This window comes from Puma concolor, chromosome B3 (genome assembly GCF_028749965.1).
Source record: "Puma concolor isolate L17-30 chromosome B3, mPumCon1.1.hap2, whole genome shotgun sequence".
Taxonomy (NCBI): Eukaryota; Metazoa; Chordata; class Mammalia; order Carnivora; family Felidae; genus Puma; species Puma concolor.
In genome coordinates this window covers 136238669-136251991 of record NC_141672.1, presented here as the reverse complement: position 1 = coordinate 136251991, position 13323 = coordinate 136238669, and the positions used below count along the sequence as shown (strand labels likewise).

General features: G+C 42.8%; 1 protein-coding gene across 8 annotated transcripts in view; it reads left to right on the top strand.

Annotated features, from left to right (window-relative positions):
- MCTP2 (multiple C2 and transmembrane domain containing 2) overlaps positions 1 to 12779 on the top strand; it is a 247840-nt gene extending 235061 nt beyond the window's left edge. For all 8 annotated transcript variants that reach the window (XM_086711463.1, XM_086711462.1, XM_086711460.1 and 5 more), the window contains 2 exons: positions 5523 to 5620; positions 7802 to 12779. In XM_086711463.1, the coding sequence (XP_086567589.1) occupies positions 5523 to 5620; positions 7802 to 7870 (167 nt within the window). In that variant the 3' untranslated portion in view covers positions 7871 to 12779. The remainder of the gene's footprint in view (positions 1 to 5522; positions 5621 to 7801) is intronic.
- The last annotated feature ends 544 nt before the right edge of the window (positions 12780 to 13323 follow it).

Sequence of the window (13323 nt, the reverse complement as noted above, 5' to 3'; positions counted from 1 at the left end):
CCTTTACATTATGTAAAAGTGGATCTGGCCGCTGCCGGGCTGCTTCTGACACTTCCTCTCTCCTGGAGGAAAAATAACCTAAACCCCATACTTAAATCCAGAAGCAGTAGAGAGGAAGGTGGGTAGCTACTCCCTAACCAGTGCCTGATGGAAGAGGAAGCTATTATTTAGCAGGGTAAACGGGGTGCCTGTATAAAGTTGAGCTGCTCTACAAAAGCAGGAACAAATTCACAAACTCGAAATAAATGTCACGACTTGATTTACTACACAAGCTAGCAGCTGGACAAAATACAAGCAGCTTTGTGAATATTTGTGTCTGTTGCTGGGTGGGCTCTGGGTTGATAGAAGGAGGGTGCATTACAGTCGGTTAATTGTTGGAGAAGCAATCAACCCTTTTCCGTAAGAGTCTGCCCGTCGTAGTGTTACTTGGCTCCTATGACTACTGCTGAGTTCTCAATCACAGCCACCCCCTTCCAGGGATCCTCAGATGTTAAGATGTTCCGAGAACTTACAAACACAAGTGACTGCATTGAGATGCATTCATCTTTAAGCAAAAGCCGAGACGCTGCAAATGTCAGATAAAAAGCTACAACCTTTCTAAAACCATTAAATGTAGACCTTTTCAAAGAGAACCCACAGGAGAAGAGTCCTGCCGACGAGGAAAGCCAAGTGTAGACATTCTGAACTGGGAAAAGCCTTTGAAAAAATAGAATAACTCATAAAACTTCAGAGGTGGAATGATTTTAAGGGAGCCTAATCCACTGGTTGTCTGTTTCGTCGAGGAAGTGAAAATCCCGTGTGAAGAAGGATCTCTCTTTTATCGCCAAGCCTGAGAAAAGAAAAAGATATTCTCATTTCCCTCTTTAGGGGTCGGTTTTGAGCCTTGATGACCTTCACTCTTGGGGAAAGTCTTCTAGGCATACTTAGTTTTTGTTTATTTGTTTCTGTGTTTTGCAACAGTGCTAGCACATGGGTCTATGGACCCTTCAAAAGAGAGCGTGGAGCTCTTCAGATCCATTGATCAAGAAGGAACATTTTGTGAAAGTATTTCCCAGCATACCTTCTGTACTAAATGTTATCTATTTAGACCGAACAGTCTCACTCTTTCTTAATTGTTTTCCATTAAGAATGAGTTTCCGAATCCACTCAACTGGCCGCCTTTAAAACGCGGATCTTAAAACTATTGTCTGCCCCTAACCAAAACATGATTCAAAATCACGAGGATTATTTGGCCAATATTCTGTTCATTTTTAAGCTAGTGTGAGTTGAATGCATGGTCAGCTTATCAAACCCCGTTTCTCATGATTTCCTAATCATTCTAGTGCACGCTTGATTTGCTTTTCTGCATCTTGCCCCCCACAAAGAAGACTATGCTATCTCTCCTCCTGTGATCATCAGTTTTTGAATTCCAGTCCCTCTTTCTGTTTATCCAGAATTGCTTTGACGTCTGATCTCATCCTCCAAGATCTTGGCAACTCTCCAACACCAAAGTTTGGCATCTAATTAATAAGATATTGCTGTTGTTTTAATTTAGCTTATGGGTGAAATTATTGAATAGAGTGGACTTTATTATGTTCTCCCGAACTGACAGTAACCCTGTGAGCTTCGTCTTTTGCGTCTGGTCCTTTAGTTTTGCATTCTAGATGGGGGCTTATAGTTTACTGATGAGTTCACCATATATGATGTAGTCAAAAGCTTTGACAGTCAACACATGATCTGTTGGCTCATTGAATAAAATCTTCCATGCCATCACGGAATATACGGTACAATTCTATTTTCTTTTCCAAGACAAATTAGTTATTAGGTAACATGGACCCAGGACATTCCTTTAGACATCTCCTATATGACTGTATCCTTGGTAGAGACTTTCTTTTTTTTTTTTTTAATTTATTTTTTATTTTTTATTTTTGTTTGGTAGAGACTTTCTCATGTGGAAGATCACTTCATATGTCTTAAATTTCTAGTGTTCCTTTTCACTTTATTAAGGATCAGATTATTTATTATTCTGAGTTATTTATTCATTTCCAGTGAGTCCTAAAAGTGGTAAGATCCTGAGTTTTGGTTTTTTTGTTTTTGTCTTTTTTTGGTCCAATATTTTTAACCCTTTGGAACAAAGCTATTTAGCTGTATGTTCTCTATTTCCATAATCTACACACCAAATGATGTTTTTGTAGAACTCATGATGAAGTACGAGAATTACTTAACATACGCCTCAGAAAGCAGCCTAATTTCATAATGGCTATAAGCAGTGTTCCTTGACTCACCAACTCCATTGTAAGGTTTTGAAGGGTAGGACACTTTTCTTTCCTCTTTAGCCTATAGTTCCTGGTGGAGCTACATAAAGGTAGTAGATCTTTAACAAGTACTTGACAGATATTTAACGAGTGGAGGAGTCCTGCAAGTTTCATAGCTGTGGTCTACATGAATGGCATTTCTTTTGAGCCCACCACCCACCTCTCTAGTGTGGGAGTGTAGATTTGGAAAATTATGTGAGAAGCGGTTTGAGAGGGATAGATGAAATTGTCTTAAGGAAACCAGATGTACTGAAGTTTGATCACTTATTTGATGTATTTCTAGGAGGCAAGGCCTTTCTTAGGGTTAGATCCCAAGCGGGTTTTCTGTCCCCTTGGAAAGGTGTTTCATATGCCTTCCATTCTATTTACATCATAGATACTGGAGCTCTGCTCTCAGTTACTTCTGTTGTTCCAAGGTGGAGATGAACTCCCCAAGCTAGATTTTGAGCTTCTGGAAAGAAGGACCCATGACTTATTCAACATTATATCTCCATTTGTCATACCACAATGTCTTTTCGGTGGCAAGCACTTAGCGTTGGATACATGTGCAAGCAAGGACCCTCAGCCCCATCTCACCCACTCCTATTGATGTATCGAGGTCAGGGTACATCCCAAGTCACTCATAAAAGTACCTGAAAAATAGTGTTATAATTCTCTTTCAGGTACTTATTCACCTGTGGCCATATGTGCAAAGCAGTCATCCAATTTTTCCAGCTTTCTTCAAGAGACTTTTTTATTTTATTTATTTATTTATTTATTTATTTATTTTTGCTGGGGATCTCATTACACTCTAATGATCTGTTCAGTTTGTGATCCGGGACCATTAAATGATAGTGTCTTTGCCAAATGTTATCCCTCAGTATTTGGATTCCCACGGTTTTCATGTGCTACAAAATTAACATTCACAGCAGAGGTGCCCTTTGCCTCTCTGTATTCAGGTGAAAAAATCGAAAGGCGTGTCTATCATGCTACCGAAAAAGGTACAGCTTCCAAATTTGGCTGTGTGCGATCACATGCCTAACAGTGTAACGATTCTTCTCCTATCCGCGCCCTTTGGTTTGGGACTTGTTGACATCTGGAGTGATGATGGTAGCCCCCTTCATTGTTACAGAATTTCAGAGTGCAGAATCTTCTAGCTTACGTTGTGCAACGTAATTCTGCCATCAACCTACGACACTATATATATAATAGGGCAGATCTTTTTTTGCTCAGATTTTAACGTAAGTAGTCTGAGGCACAGAAAGGTTAAGTGGTTTGCCTGAAACCACACAGCTACCACACGGGGATGCCAGAGCTGGGGCCAAGATATGGCTGTTCCATAATGCTTGTTCCTTGCTTCATCGTCCCTTAATGATGACCCAGGAGTACCTGATCCCCTGTTGACACTTGGGCTCATGCAGTAAGTAATGACGCCATTTGATGGCTTGACAAAATAAGGTGGGCTTTTGCAGCACGCCATCTGAGCGCCGTGTAATTTTTATCCTAAGTTGTTCAAACAGACAGTCTCAGTGCATTATGGGGCTCCTTCTGCCCTTGGTGCGTTTGAGCTACTGTGCAGGTTTATAATCTTCTCAGTGACTAAGAATGCCGTGTTTTGATCGGCTGCGATATTATCCCTGCCTTGCTGCTCATTGTAAAGGCTCCAGATGCGCACACTATATATAATTAACAATAGAAGATATATCTTTTCTCAATACGTCTTTGTCTCCCTTCATCATTTCGCCTTGTCTGTTTTCTCTTGCCAAAAAAGCCCATGCTACAATTAAGTGTCTTTAGAATAACACAGTGAGAGTATTTCAGTGTAAAGGAACTCGGGGCAATTTCAGCTAGAAACACGAAGCTTGCCGTGGGGGGAGAGGGAAGAAAGGCCTAGTGCAGCTTGGACTTGAGAGAAAAAGGGTCGTCCGCAAGAAGCCTTCTCCAGCCCTACGGCCAAGCCACCAGTTACTCATGAACAGTGGCTGGCTCCCATTTGCAAAGCAGATGTAAATCTGACCCTCTAAGGAAAAGACGGGAGGTTGCATTGTGTCAGCTATCATGTCACTCAGGAAGCTCAGTCGTTAGAGGAAAGCAAAATACTATCTAATGAAGAAAAACATCAAAGCTTTTGTGTGTCGGGGCTGGCTTTGGGGTAAAAGGGCTCATCGAAGGTGAGAATTCTTTCAGCATCATTGGGATGGCCAGGTAATAAACAAACACCGATCTTTGCTAATAAACAAGCACTGATCTTTGCTAATAAACAAACACTCCGTGGCAAGGCTTCTGAAGCCCACCACCCGGTCTCTGGGCTTTTGAAAACTCAGCATGGAAAAGAGTTGACCTTTGGTGAAAAGACAGTGGCTGATGCGCTCTTAGCAGCAGCTCCGAGGAGCAGAGTAGGAAACAGAGGTGGCCGACAGGTACATCCCCTCTGGAAAGAAAACCGCAGGCGGAACGTCCCCCCGGACATGCCCACGCACCCAAGGTGCACCCTTCAAAGACACCTTCCATGTTGAACCTCCTCTAATTACTACGGTCCCCGTCCTGAATTAGCAGGGACTCCATGGACGAGACAAACCCACGCACCGCCTTGCGGTCCGTAAATTCAGTTAGCAACCAGAGCAGGCTAATTTCCAGTGATAGCTTTTCACGGTTTCCTGTAGCATCAAAGTTACAGTCAACATGTCAGGTTCTGTTCTGCCGGGAGAGGAGAGAAACCGGTGCAAATGAGTTGGGGTAGGGGAGAGAGATTTCTGCAGTTTCTTTTTAACAACAAAAAAGGCAACGCCCGCCCCTCCACCTCCCACTGCTACGTGTGGTCCAGAGCCCCCAAGCAGAGACTTGTTTGGGCTAATGAAGGCCTTTTCCCATCTGGGACATTGGTTTTCTTAGCAGAGGAGGCTGTTAATCAGCGTAGTCCAAAAAAGCCGATGAGCTACTCTGTTTTCATGTGTGTTTCTGCCGCCCTGCTGCTGGGATTGTAATGGGATTTTCACAGTCCAAGAAGGCAGAGCTCCTGTCCGACAGAACCCCCACCCCCACCCCACCCTGCCTTCGTTCAAGACCAGGCATTTGTGAATGATTTCACATGACAGCAACGTGTGCATGACATGAGGTCTAGTAATTGTTTTACACTAATTTTGACTTGTGAATGCCCCTCCCCCCCAGTCAGGAGAGTTTTTAAAGAGACAGACAGACAGATGGATACGCAGACAGACAAAGAGATCTCCTGGTGTTTCTATTTTTCAGGCATAAATAAATTTACTAAGAAGCTTCGAAATCCCTATGCCATCGACAATAATGAGCTGTTAGACTTCCTCTCCAGGGTACCGTCTGATGTTCAAAAGGTACGTAATGAACGGCCGCCACCAGCAGGGACCCCAACCCTGAAGTCTGGCCAGCCCCAGAGTCAGAGGAGCGCAGGGCTGTGCTTGGGTAATTGAGATAACGAATCAGAAAATCCTTAAAGCGGCCTGGCTTGCAGGGAGGTGGCAAGGAAACCTTTGTCCCGAGCCTGAGACGATTACGGAAAATTACCCGGAAAAAGAGCTACTTAAGAATGATCTGGAACCCCTACTGTGTGGGTATAGTGTGATGGTGTTCGTCCGTTTTATGATCGCTTGCCTCCCCCAGGAGGATGAGATGAGCTCAGTGAATGGGAGATCCCAAGCTGGGGGGATTCTTATTTTCCCCCTCTGCCGCGTGGCAGGCATTTTAGGGGAAGTAGTGGACAGGAGGATTATTATTATTTGTTTTAATTCTTCCTTGCCCTTATCACCTCCTAGGCTTCCCTTCTATCTTTTCCCCTCTGAAGACTGAGGGATGCTGAGGGCAAAGCCCCCACTCACTCTCACACATAAAGGCAGAGATAGCGTGACATAATTGGAGATCGATCGGAAGTATTATTCACAGGTACTTGGTCCAGCGGCATCTGGTTTCTGTGGATGCGTTGAGATTAAACGAGGCGACAATACCAGAAAGTCTCATAGAATAGCTGATCTAGGCCCCTGCAGATCAGGCTGCCATAAATCCAGAGGAAGGAGGGTGGGCAATGATTTCTCTAAAGCAGCATCGAGATCACAGAATAGGTAGATGGGGAGACCGTGGTAGGACGTACCAACGCGATGATCAAAGCCACAGCCCTTTATTATCTGAGAGCATCCCAATCAAGTATGGATTTTCGTCTCTGGGCCAAGGTCGCATCGCTGGTTCCCAGGTCACTTTGTGCAGATTACAGTGACTTGGAGGTGAAAAGCCCTAGAATTTCTTTCCCCTTCATTCTGAGTTCTAGAGATTAAAACAGACTCCATGATGCTATTTCTCTTTCACCTCCATTTTATAATATAATTAGCTAATATTAATATGAAGTTACTCGTTAACATTTGCATTACATGATCATAAAACAGTAACCCGGCCCTGTTTGTTTGGCATTGAAGATTGGAGGGTATGTCACCCCTGCTCCCCTGGGGGACCCTCACAAAACACTCTAAGGAAAGGGTGCTTTTTTCATGTATCTGCTCTCAGCAAACTGTAGCTCAACGTATGTGATGGGACACGATGTCCTTGGGGAGTTTGGCACAAATGCTAAAAAACAGTGAGCACATGTGGTCTGTAATACAATACTTCAAATAAAGCCATTCTGCCGTCAGCCAATCAAAACCCACACACCAAAGCAATGCGATCGCAATGTGCAGTCAACTTCAGTCGCAACATGAGGTTGTCCCTGCCTCCTTGAAGAAAGGAAATCACCATCAAGCACGCCCCACCGCAAGGATTGTCTCTACACGGTCGACACGGCAGCCCCTCAGAGCGGCCATCCATTTGGGAGGTGACGTGATTACAGAGGGACACAGCAAAAGAGCGTTCGAGGAAGATCTACAATATGCTAGTGAGATCCTCCCACGTGTCACCAAGAGTGCTTTCTAATAACGCAATAGACAGTTTGCCACTGGGGACACCCTGAGCACTCATGTTTATCACAGATGGTTTAGCCATTACATCGCGAAGGAAATTCATTTTTAAGAGAAATGTATTTAACTTTGTGGCCAGTATCCATTTCAACATTTTTTGGGGGGGTGGGGCGGTCTCTCTGGCCAAATAAATGTATATAATTTGCAGAGACATTTTTTTTTCCTCCAAGATTGTAGATAGTTTGAAATGACTCTTTCTTAGTAAGTCGCTGCATCGTGTACTAAGGGAAACACTCGCAAGAGGCAATTACTAAGTGTACTTGTGGCTGAAAACGGGCACGCGCAAAACTGGAATTATCTGGCCGCGCCGAGAGCAGGTAGAAACCCAGGCATCTCATTAGAAAAATCTGCTTTTAATATTTTGGTTTCAAGAAATGATGCATGACTTCTCAAATCCTTCCTGCAATTAATCCCTTCATGTTCCTGTGTTTAGAAAATGATTCATTACCTTTGAACCTTCCTTCCTTTGCCTCGGTTTGTCCTTGGGGAGCCATTAACACGCACTGTGGCGAGCTAGGGTTACCTAACCGCCGGCGTCCCGTCTGTTTGTTTTCACAGGTGCAGTACGCTGAACTGAGACCCTGCAGCAGCCACAGCCCCCTTCGGAAGAAGCGCAGTGGCGTCTAGGACACGCGCCAACTCTGGCCACCGGCACCCGATTCCCTGTGGGGTCGATGAGACCCGTGATGTCTCTGTTCCACCGGTGGTCCCCACGGTGTCTTTCCAAAACATGTGCTGTGTGGAGCCCTCCCCCTCTTCTCCCCGCTTCTCCACCGGCACCGATTGCACACGTGTGCGCACGTCCACGCACACGGGTGTGCTGGTTGCGTAGCAGGTCGGCCCCTCGCAAGGAAACAAGCCAGAGACCGTGAAAGACTGATGTCCCTTCTCCCATAGAAAGTAACGTAAGGCTGTCAGGGGTCTCAACAGCCTCCTTGAAAACGGCCGGGAGTCCACCTGGATTCAAGACGGACTTTGAACTTGTTATGGTACCTCCACCAGATTCTCCTGAAGATCTGGTCATGTCCACTCCCGTGTGCACACCCCTTTCAGATTGTTGTTCACGTGAGGCAGTCGGTTTCTCCGAGTTAGCAAATCCCTGGTAGCCATTGTCTCCCCACATAGTATATATCATGCATAGATTTTTAAATAATGACCCAGATCAGCTCAAGTCTTTGGGAGTCTTTCAGCCGGGATTACTGAAGACCCGTATGGAAAATTGTGGTCAACACCTCGGCGCTGGATGCCAGCCTCTTTCACCGTCCATTGCTGGCGATGGAAGGCCCCGGAAAGTCGAAAGGGACCACTTGTCCAAAAAGCGAAGGTTTCAGGGAGAGTATTTGGTTGCCTTAAAAACGCCATTTCTTCTGACTTGACTTCGCTTTATTTCCAAAATAAAATGTCAATATTATAGCTTCAGGACGTGGGGGATGAATGAATGAATTCTGAAAGTATTTAGAAAGAAAGGTAAAGGCTGGGGAGCAAGGGACTAACGAATGAAGGTGGACCGCTCACCTGATTGTCGTAATCCCTTCATTCGCCCGCATTTGGGGGCAGAAAGTAAAAATAAGGCAGCAGTCCAAAATGATCTTTCGTTCCTGAGCAAAATAATCTGCATGTAATACATCTATATCTCAGAACCGCGTTCCTAGAAAAGCATCATCCCCAAATCGTGCATAGTATCTGATGCCTACAGCCCCCATTTCATAGTACCCCCCAGGTAAAAACCCCGATTTTGTGCATATATAAAATGTATGCCAATATCTTTATGTTCAAATGATATTTAAGTTGTAAAGACCGTATTTAGTTGACACATACTTTATGCAGTTTTATATATATATATATATATATATATATATATATGTATTGTAAAGAAAAGTTGAGGTAAAAAAAACAGATTTAATAGTGAGTTTTGCTATTTTTTTTTCCTCTCTGGGTTGTAATTTAATAATCTTCAAACAAAATGTTTATGAAAAATGCCAAAGATTCTAAACCTTATCATCCCGTGTCTGTTTGTCTTCATATTATATCTTCCTGGGTTTCTTTCTGGCTGAGCCAGATTTCTGCATGATTTGATTTGCTTCAAGTTAATGAAGCTGGTTGGAAAAGAGCCTTGCAGAAATTATAAAAGCTCCAGTAAATCTCTTAGTTGTACATACAATAGATATCCAAGAACCTCTTTTGTGAAACCAGTTACTCAATCTTCTGTGTAAACAATGCCTCATTGTCTCACTCCCGACTATCATGTAGTTTATCATAGTCTGTCATTTTGTAACGACCTAAGTCAGACATTTTTAGACAGACACGTGAGATCTGATCAGTCATTCGAATGAAAACTTTCAGCAAGCAAAATAACCCCTTATTTATTTTTAAAAGTAGCACTGATACTTTATTGTTGTTCTTCGGCTATGCAATTTCAAAATGAAATAATTTGTCCAACAAGGAGCCATCATTAGCGACTCTTCCTCCCTCTGTCACCCAACAGGAATTCGGAGCGTTAAGTTTAGGATGCAGACAGCAGCTGGGATTCGGGACCGAATCAACCTTTAATAAACTGTCAATGGAAAACAAGTGTTAATTGATTAAGGAGGCTTTGAAGGTTAAAAATGTTAGTTGTAAGGGGAATGTGAAGACTTGTACAAGTAATCAAACTCGGATGAAAGATTCCAGAATGCTTTATATAAAATTTATGGATTGTGGATTCACAGTACCATCATTAAAGATAATTTAGTAGGAATGTTGAAGTTTAGCCAAGCTCTCCTGGTTCTCTTCTCAGACCTCACGCTCCTGTTTCCAGCCCTGCCTGGGTGTCTTAAAGGCGTCTATCCCTCGGTGGGTCAGAAACTCCATTATTGCTCCCTTGATGTGTTCAGGACTCCTGATGTCATAGTCTCCCTCTCGTTTCCTTATTTCCCTTACTGGCACTGGCATCTTCTGGGCTGGGAGACTCTGGGCATCCCATTTGTTGTTACTTATGTTATTTCCCACACTTCCCAACCCACAAATTTGTAGATCCAGTGTTGACTGTCCTGTTATCTTGTCCATTTCTGATCACCACCCCCTAAGCCAAGGCCTCCATAACCTCTCACGAGTCACGGCGATTACATTATGCCAGATTAAACCTCATTCCGACTGTTCTTTTCACCAGGAATACTTTCAGGTTTCTGAAATTCTACCTTCCTTTATGTTTTTTTAAATGCTTGTTGGGGCGCCTGGGTGGCTCAGTCGGTTAAGCGGCCGACTTCGGCTCAGGTCATGATCTCATGGTCCGTGAGCTCGAGCCCCGCGTCGGGCTTTGTGCTGACAGCTCAGAGCCTGGAGCCTGTTTCGGATTCTGTGTCTCCCTCTCTCTGACCCTCCCCCATTCATGCTCTGTCTCTCTCTGTCTCAAAAATAAATAAACAATAAAAATAAATAAATAAATGCTTGTTTATTTTGAAAGAGAGAGAGCATGAGCGGGGAAGAAGGGGGGGTGTGGGGCGGGTAGAGAATCCCAAGCAGGCTCTATGCTGAGTGAGGAGCCCGACACAAGGCCTGATGTCACAACTGTGAGATTGTGACCTGAATCGTTATCAAGAGTCACCAACTGAGACACCCAGGTGCCTGAATTCTACCCTTCTTTAAAAGTTTCAAAAGTTTCCTGCCCCAAATAGACTTTCTCTAACATCCTTGTCTGAATTACATTCCACCCTTCTCTCTTGTTCCCTCACATCTTCTATATCTTTCTGGCATTTGCCGTATTCTGCTATAGCTCGTAGTTACCAGAGGCTTTTGACCCCAGCTGTCCTCTACTGATGGAGCACCCTGTCTGGCACCTAATAGACACTCAGGAAATACATGATTAATTGATTGAGTCATAGTCGACTTTTCTTCTCTGCCCTTTTCATGTATACAGAGGGCTGATCTGGGTAGATTAGCATGGTCGATCAGAGGAAGTAATTTCTTGCATTTAGTGCATAGCTTATATTGTGTGATACTATTTAAAGCTCTGGCATGCCCACTATAAACATTTAAATGATGTCTTATATTGGTGAAGTCATTGTTACCTATATATCACAGGAAAATATATTTGTGCATGGTAAAAAAAAACAAAACAAAAACAAAAAATCTCTAAAACTTTCTGATTCTTTTTCTTGTCATTTATCACTTGGTGAACATATACTGAATACTGATGACCTACCTGAACAAAACAGACTACATTCCCTTGGTAAAAGCAGACGTGAAACAGATACCTTTCAAAAGGGGCATGATGTTTGTAGATTCAAGTTTGAAAAAGAATATTCTGACTGCAGTGGATAGACTAGCAATTATGAATGTTCACGGAAGAGCCAACTTGAAGTCTTGATAAATTGATGGGCCTTCAAATAGTATCAATGGGAAAAAATACAAGTGAAATTCTGAAATTGTGAGATGGGTAGGAGAAAAAATGAGCAGAGCTTATCAGTTGCTTGACTATGGGGTGAGGGAAATAGTAGAACAAAGATGGCACTCAGTCTGGTCATTGTTGGGTCTGGGAAGGTGGTATGTGCTAAGAGAGAATTATAGGAGCAGCCATGAAAGGAACAGCATGAACCTGGTTTTAGAAGATGTTGAATTTGAGGTAGCTGATGAGGCTTCAAAAGGGGATCTCAAAGAGGTGCCAATATATATGCTTAAGGGACAACATTCATAGAAATGATTGAAGTCCCACGCTTTGAGAAATTGACCCAATACTCAAAAAAGTCCTATAAAGGTGAGTCCACCTAGACTAAATAGAAATATTAAACAAGAGAAAAAACAGTAAGCATACACTGTCATAGAATTCAACTGGTGGAGTGTATTCCAAGAAAACAGGTGTTTTTTAGTCTATAGTGCTAACTACCACTGAGATCACGTCAGTTGAGGACAGAAGAATGACCTTTAGTTAACAGCATGGCAACTTGTGGAGACCGTGGTGATGAGTCATTTCAGTTGAATGGTAAAAAAAGGAAACCAGATTTGGGCTGAGAAATTAGTAGCCCTAGGAAAATGGAGGCAGCCTGGCGGTAACCCTTGAAAAATTCCACTAGAAGGAGAGCAGGGAGAGAGCACAGCGACTCACAATGAAAGAAGGGGCATGGAATTGTTAAGGAAAAAAAAATTAGATGTCATGAACTCAGTGTATACCTATTGACAACAAAACACTCTTCATTAGTACAAGATGGGATGATCTGTATCATTTAAAACCACCCTTGTCAAAACCCACCTCTCTTTTGTGTAGTATTAGTCTAACTTTTATAGTAGTAAAATGGTTAGGAAATCAAAATAGAGTGTCCTCTGAAAATGTTACGAGTACCAGTGGATAATTGGATCAATGTTGACAGGTTCCACTTAAAGAATGGCATAAAGCACATTGCTTCTTTATGGAGGTCTCTTTGTATAAAGCCTGCTCTTCCGGCATTTTAATGTGGTGATTTACACGGGGAGAATGGATAGTTAGCATTTTATACCATTTATTCATTGCCAGGTACTTCCTATATGCTTTAGATGTAATAAATCATGTAATTAACAACAAAAACAGTGTTATGAAATTCCTTTAAATACTTATGGAAAGAATAATGTCATGCAAACTCTCCCAGAAAATAGTAAAAAAAAAAATAAAAAATAAAAAAAATAAAAAAATAACACTTTTCTACATATTTTATGAAGCCAATATAATCCTCCAATATCCAGCAAGGTGATACAAGGATAGAAAATGACTGACCAAAATCCCTTATGAATATAAATACAAAATTATGAAAGATGTGTAAGCTTCTACATTGAAAACATGATTGAGAGAAAGAAGATAAATAAATGTAGGGCTTCGTGCATTAGAAGATTCAGTATATTGGGGCGCCTGGGTGGCGCAGTCGGTTAAGCGTCCGACTTCAGCCAGGTCACGATCTCGCGGTCCGTGAGTTCAAGCCCCGCGTCAGGCTCTGGGCTGATGGCTCAGAGCCTGGAGCCTGTTTCCGATTCTGTGTCTCCCTCTCTCTCTGCCCCTCCCCCGTTCATGCTCTGTCTCTCTCTGTCCCAAAAATAAATAAAAACGTTGAAAAGAAAAAAAAAAAGATTAAAAAAAA